Below are 7,365 nucleotides of genomic sequence, written 5' to 3'. Positions count from 1 at the left end.
GTATCTAAACGAAAGTCGTAGATATCATTAAACCGTGAACATACATAAAAAGAACGCCCAAATCTGACTTCGTATGAGGAAGTTATGATTTTTCGAAGTTTCGGATATAACAGTAGACAGCTAAAAACTCGAAATAGAGATCGAGAGATTTTTGGCCCAAACAATCTAAATGAGAATCGAAGATCTCAACAATAGTAGCGCAACGGTAAAAAGTCTGACGAAAACGGGCATCGGATGAAGGAGTTATGGATTTATGACGGAGTTTTTGTGCCCCGGCCTGTTAAAAATTAATTAATTAAAAATAAAGTCAAAATTAGCCGACGAAGTCTAAACGATAGTTGTAGAGCATGTTCTCACCTACGCGTGCATATATAGAACGTCGAAAACAGAGCTCGTACGCAGAAGTTACGGATTTTACAAGTTCGAGACACAAAATCCGAGGCTGTCAGGCTGGCCACGACGTGGCACAGATGGCCACGACGTGGGGCCCTGATTGATGGGTTTTTAGGCTTGGCAGCAGACGTCTCGTCCATGGAAGAGCATAGGATCGACGCCACGACGTGGCAACCTTATGGCCACGACGTGGGACCCAAAATTTGGGCTATAAATAGAGCTCAAGGGGTTCCAGGGTTCATTGCTCAATTCCCTTCTTTCTCGTGCCGAAGCTCTGCGATTTAACCCCCGAAGCCATCCCAAAGCCCCGATATTCGCATCCAAGTTCCGAAGGAAGGTCTTACACTCTCGAGAATTCCCGAGAATCCCGAGAAAATCCGCTTTCTCCTGTCGAAGTTCTGCTCGGTTTTCATCTCACCATCTTCACTTTATCAAGTGAGTTCATACCCCTATAACTACGTTTTCAAATGCTTTGTAAATGCTTTTATACACTTTTAGGGGGGGGGGATACAAGTAAGCACACGATTACCCTCATGTGAATAACATAAATCTTTTGTTATACTTTTTGTTATAATCAATCATATGTGATTTATAACTATCATACGAAAACGTTCTCATACAATATATCACGATAACACTTTGTCCTTTTTGGAATGAAACATGTTGTTATGTAAATATGAAACACTTTATTTATATTTTGAGTATAAATGTTCAATAATGTTATTACAAATGTTATACTTTACATACAAAGTCGACACTACACTAAGGTTTATCAAGCATACGAATCACACTTTTAGAAAGACTATAATAGGTATAGTTTACTAGATATTCATGAGATTTTACATACTATAAATACTATATCAAGGAAATACTTTCATATACAAGAACAAATGGACTTTTCACACGTAAATCTATTTAATACTAAGTTTTGTGAGACAATCAACTTCTCGTACTTTCAAGTATGCAGTTAAAGTCCTGTATTATATACCAAAATCTCTTGTAGGGAGAGCGTGATACTTGTGTATAGATCTATACGGGATTGACAATCCCGCACCTAAACTGTTAGCTACAGTTAGACCGGCAAGTCTGGGGTGACAATCGTCATAACATTCCAACGCCTGAAGAACGTTGTTACGGGCAGTCTGGGTCAATAGCATGGTTTTAAAACTCACATGGAGTATTAAAAACACGTTGATTTATGGGGTTATCAAATGCCTTAGTGATTTTATACATACATAAATCTACTATTCTAGGCATGAAAAACACTTTTGCATTTCAGTTTTGGAACTTTTAAACTACCACATATTTATGGAAAAACATTGGATTTCTAAAAGCAAACATTCAAATCAGTCGGGTCTTAGTAGAAGACTACTTTTATACTAGTAGGAAATATGGGATTTTCTAGGAGTTTTTCAAACATCTACAAACAATTTCATTCAGCAAACATTAACATTAAATACTTATGAACTCACCAGCTTAAATGCTGATCTACTCTTTCAAATCTACTTGTATTTCTCAGGGATTCAGTAATACATGTAAACTTCAGCTTTTGGAGAAGTGACGCTAAGGCGTCAGTTTAAAACTCATTTTGTCATCATATTGTAATTTTTTTTTGAAACAAGTATCATTCAACGATGTAACTTTTAAATTATATATATGATGGTTGGTTTACTTTCTTTACTATGTATTCAACTGTTACGATACTACATGAAGTCATCCGCCCTCGAACGATTCCGTCGTTCTGGTTTGGGGGTGTGACAGAATCGATTCGGTCTATGGTTTCTTAGGTTTGAAATTATTTTAGGTGGTAACAGTACACCAAACCAAACCAAATTCAATGCAATCTGGGCCAAATCGAAAGTCAAATTACAATTCGGTTTGTTCTGTTTGAAAACCTAAAAAACCAAATTTTAAGGTTAAAAATAAATTCCAAAGTTAACTTTTCCAAACATAAAATCCAAAGTATTCAAATACGAGTCCAGCTCCGGTTCCCCAGATACTTCTGTTCGTCCCTAATCTAAAGTTTCAACTTTCAAACATGAAATATGAAGTTCCAAACTAGACACAACAAAAGATAAAAAGAATGGATTAAATAAGGGAAATTTTTGGTATTTTTGAACTGAAAGTCGATTTATCTATGAAATATGAAAATATCAAAGGATGTTTCCATTTTTCCACTTAATTTTTAAAGTATAAAGAAATATAATATTTAATCAATGAACAAATTAATTAAATTAGGTGATTTGGTTTGGATTTGTTGGAACTCCCCTAGACCATATCTCAAGCTATATAATTCGGTCTGTCGGAAACCAAACCTAAAACCAAAATTGAAATTTGGCTTGGTCCAAATTCGGTTTCAGTAAATAAAAGCTTCAAGCAAGAGATACGTTTTTCTTATGCCCTCTTTCATACCTTTTTATTTTTTTTCTTTGCTCTCCAATCATCCCATATTTGGATACATTGATCCGTATCAACAAAAAATTGACAATTATTCAAAGGGTTATCGGTTGGTAACCATTAGTAGTTTTTGTAAAGTTTATCTCTAAAGCTAAAGGGAGTGGTAACACTCTTAGCACCTTACCACATCAGCTTTTTTGTTGCCATCTCATTTTTTTCCATTTAACATCTAAGGTTAGCATTTGGTAATGAGTGGTAACATTCATAACATTTCATTTTTTTTTCTAATTTAATTAAATTACTTTATTTTAATAAACAAACATTTTTTATGCATGAATATTAAACAAATTTTATATTTTTAAACCACAAACATATAATATAATATAAATTATATTTTAACAGGGATCAATTCACTTGATTCCATTATGAGATAAATGTTAGTTGTACAGAAGAAATCTGGGAAAACTACTTTGGCTCCAACTATCTCATCTCGCTACTTCCATAGTGTTTCTCTCTTGGCGACCCCCCTAGTGAGCGTTAGGGGTGGTGTTCCAGAGCCCATAGCGAGCTTAGCGAGTGGATGTAGCGAGTCCACTCCGTTTAGTCTAACAAGTGGTTTTTGACTCTTTGTATGATTTTCCCATTAAAATATTACAATTGGATGGCTTTTTAAGCTGTAAACTTTTTATACTCTATAAACATATTCGTCATCAACTTGCGAGTTGACTGATAAGAACCCAAAACCTAGCCTACCTCTCTCTATAAATACTTAAATTCTTTGATATGCTCCCACCCGTGGCTCGATAACATGACGGATCTTCCCACCATTACAGGTTCTCACTCTCTCCGTATCTATGTATCTTCATTCATCACACAATTACATCGCCGACTTGAGTTATGTTCTTCCCATGCATCGAATTATATTAGGGTTTAAACCCTTTGTTTTGCAAGAATTCAATTGCTTCACAATTAAGCAATCGTTGAGTGATAGTTTCCCTCTTCCATTAGATTATAAAGTGTTGCTTTTTTTTTCTTCCCTTTTAGTTGAGAATCTTAGAAATTGAACGGTAGACATCGATCCTCTTGAAGCATAAAGTTGTTTTGCCTGCACTATAGTTTATCGAATCATAGGTGTATGTTTTCCAATTACGCAAGTAAATTTGTAAACGAATTCAAAAGAATGTCCTTTTTTCAAATTGAAAACTAACATGTGTTTTTAAATTTTCTTGTTGTAATTTATGTAGTCGATCATTTTTTACTCTGTATCCACTTTAAGTTGATTAGTTATCAGTGGAAGATCGAATTTCAGATGTTTGGCATAAAACAATCAAATCGGTGATTATAATTAGCTGTGTTTCTGGATTGCCAAATTGACTATAAGAAACTATTGAAATTTATGTCTAGACTATGTACATGTAGGAATAATCAATTTATCGATTCTGATATTGATTTTGAAACTCACAATAATCAAAATTTTAAAACGCTTGGATAACCTTATCTGATTATACAGGGTTGAAATAATTGGTCTGATGCTAGCTGCGTCAATATCTTTATCACCGAGTATTTGAAAGTTACTTATATGCTCTTATTGTATCTAGGGTTAAATGCCTATTTATGCAACAACATTTACATTTCACCTTTTTCCCAATTTTGCAATAAAGTGTGCTATCAGGTGAAAACAGGATACTGTAATCAACAAATCAATGAAACTACATTCCTAATTCTTGCATGTGACACTTGAACTAAATATTCATCTACTTTCTTGTATCCAAACCTTTACAAATAAACGCTAATACTTCTTTCCTTTTTCTCTGTAATTACTTTCATAGCTAACGAAGATCCAAGTGTGGTAAACAATGGAACCCAATCAAGCCTATCACAACTTACCAAGCTCAAAAGATGGCAATGGTGGACTCTTGTTGTCATTAACATATGTTTTCTCCTCATTGGTCAAGTAGTTGCTGTCATTCTTGGTCGATTTTACTATGATCAAGGTGGAAATAGCACATGGTTGGCTACACTCATTCAAACCATAGGATTCCCAATCCTATTTATCCCATATTTTCTTTTTCCTTCATCTAAAAAATCATCAACTACATCATCCACATCTGTTTCACTACCCGTTTTATTCTTGATCTATCTTGTTATAGGCGTCCTTATAGCCGGTGACAATATGCTCTATTCAGTGGGATTACTATACCTTTCAGCCTCTACTTATTCACTCATTTGTGCAACCCAATTAGCCTTCAATGCAATATTCTCATATTTTATAAACTCCCAAAAGTTTACAGCTTTAATTTTTAACTCGGTTGTGGTTCTGACATTATCCGCTTCTTTACTTGCCATCAATGATGATTCTGATAAACCAAATGGTGTAACAAGCAGAAAATACGTTCTTGGATTTGTGGCTACTTTAAGTGCTTCTGCTTTATATGCGTTTTTACTTTCAATCATGCAAGTTACATTTCAAAAGGTCTTAAAAAAAGAAACCTTTTCGGTAGTTCTGGAGCTTCAAATCTACACTTCCTTTTTCGCGACGTGTGTTTCCCTGGTGGGTCTTTTTGCTAGCGGGGAGTGGCGGACATTGGGCGGTGAAATGGGCGGTTTTGGGAAAGGGGGAGTGGCGTATGTGATGACATTGGTTTGGACAGCTGTCGCATGGCAGGTGTGTTCGGTTGGTGTTGTGGGGTTGATATTTGTGGTGTCTTCATTGTTTTCTAATGTGATTAGTACTTTGTCATTGGCTTTGACTCCATTGGCGGCTGTGGTGGTGTTTCATGATGAGATGAATGGGGTGAAGGTGATTGCTATGTTGATGGGGTTGTGGGGTTTTTCAACTTATATTTATCAGAATTATCTTGATGATGAAAAGGCCAAAAGAATATCAGCGGATGCAACGGGTACGCAACCTAAATAAGTTGAAGTTTATTTATTTATTTATTTTGTTAGAAAGTTTTTAGGTTAAATATAGTCATGTAGGTCTTTTTGTTGTTTCTTTTTGACTAGTAAAACAAGTTTAAGATTTGTTACTTTCTACCTACTTGAAACATTTTTAAAGAGGTTTAACCATTAACCATTTAACTTTTCATTTTGTTCCATTGCTGTGAATATTTTTTTGGGTTCTTTTGTCAACGCCTTAATTTTTTTGTTTGTCATTTATGAAGGATTATTCATACAAACTCTTATGTATAGAGTTGATCATGCATTTTTAGGTTTTTCTATGTTTTTTTTTTCTTTTTTTTCTTTTTATATATATTATGAAATGCTTTTGTTTTGGGAAGGTAAAATTGGATTTTTGGTATTAAGGTTTAGTGTCTTTCTTTCATGCATATTTAGGGGCAGTTTTATCAGAAGCATCCACTCCATTACTACTTGAATGAAACTGAGCATCAACAGAAGCAGGAAATCTGCACCTCCATAAACATATGCACCAAAAGAGGTATGCTTTGACTTTTGTGGTCAAACAAACGAGTCTAAATTCCGTTGTAAAATCCATACAGTTTGGAACATCTCCTAAAAACAATCTGAAGTATGGATTTGATTGACTCGTTTGACTTTAAAAGTCAAAATACATCTCTTGTTATGCAATGGAGGTGGTGGATTCCCTCTTAAGGTTAGAAAATCGTCATATTGGATGTTGACTTTTGGTGGTGGCAGGGCTGTGAACAAGTTATTGTAGTTGGCTGTAGTGGTAGTGGTGGTGTTACTGTTGTTGTAATTTGTAACTTATATGTTTGGTTAAAAGATATATATATATATATATATATATATATATATATATATATATATATATATATATATATATATAGTCAAGATCAAATAAGAAGGAAATTTTTGGTAGGAAGGTAAGAAGTTTTTTTTCTACATATTTTTTTCGTGAACAAACAAAATGAATCATTAGATGATTCATTTGTAAGATGATTCACAAGAAAAAAATTCTCAAAAAAACATCTCGATGGTTCATTTATACAATGATTTTGTTGTTATTCACTAAAATTGTCATAAAAATGAATTTTTTCTTAATTTACTTAAAAATGAATCATAAAGATGTTTTTTTGGGAATTTTTTCTTGTGAATCATCTTACAAATGAATCATCTAGTGATTCATTTATTTTATTCGTCAAAAAAATATGTAGAAAAAAAACTTCTTACCTTCCTACCAAAAAAAAATTTCTTACCGTATATATATATATATATATATATATATATATATATATATATATATATATATATATATATATATATTGATGAAAACATAATACGTTACAAATACAAACATTGTATTTGAAGTATATAAAATCCGGATAGTCTTGGAATAGAAGCACAAAAATGGTTTCTAACAAGTATTTTTATAGTTTTGCAATGTTGATTCTTTTACAAAATGGGGCATGAAAAGTAACTATCATTGCAATGTAATGCCGATCATGTGAGATTAATCTTAACGTGACATTCCGGTTTTTGAGATTTTCATAAATGACAAAATATGTGGGACCTTTTTTTTTCACGTTTATTTTTGGTTCATTAAAGTAGGAAGTTTGCAAAAAAATAAAAAAAAATAAAAATCAGTTTAAACAT

General features: G+C 33.4%; 1 protein-coding gene across 1 annotated transcript; it reads left to right on the top strand.

The window, feature by feature from the left end:
• Nucleotides 1–3,492: 3,492 nt before the first annotated feature.
• Nucleotides 3,493–6,596, top strand: LOC145125185 (putative purine permease 11). The gene is made up of 3 exons (XM_079060676.1): nt 3,493–3,623; nt 4,620–5,690; nt 6,127–6,596. The coding sequence occupies exons 1-3, from the start codon at nt 3,599–3,601 to the stop codon at nt 6,168–6,170; spliced, it is 1,140 nt and encodes a 379-aa protein (XP_078916802.1). The 5' UTR covers nt 3,493–3,598; the 3' UTR covers nt 6,171–6,596.
• Nucleotides 6,597–7,365: the final 769 nt, after the last annotated feature.

This window comes from Lactuca virosa, chromosome 7, assembly GCF_052849685.1.
Source record: "Lactuca virosa cultivar CGN04683 chromosome 7, Lactuca_virosa_CGN04683_v6, whole genome shotgun sequence".
Taxonomy (NCBI): Eukaryota; Viridiplantae; Streptophyta; class Magnoliopsida; order Asterales; family Asteraceae; genus Lactuca; species Lactuca virosa.
The sequence above is the reverse complement of the archived record's forward strand: the minus strand, read 5'-3'. Positions and strand labels throughout refer to the sequence as shown.

Excerpts from the sequence above, each read along its gene's own strand:
- LOC145125185 (XM_079060676.1), top strand. The coding sequence starts at position 3,599 with ATGACGGATCTTCCCACCATTACAG. Across the intron at positions 3,624-4,619 it reads GGATCTTCCCACCATTACAG|CTAACGAAGATCCAAGTGTG; the intron begins GTTCTCACTCTC and ends TTACTTTCATAG. Across the intron at positions 5,691-6,126 it reads AATATCAGCGGATGCAACGG|GGGCAGTTTTATCAGAAGCA; the intron begins GTACGCAACCTA and ends ATGCATATTTAG.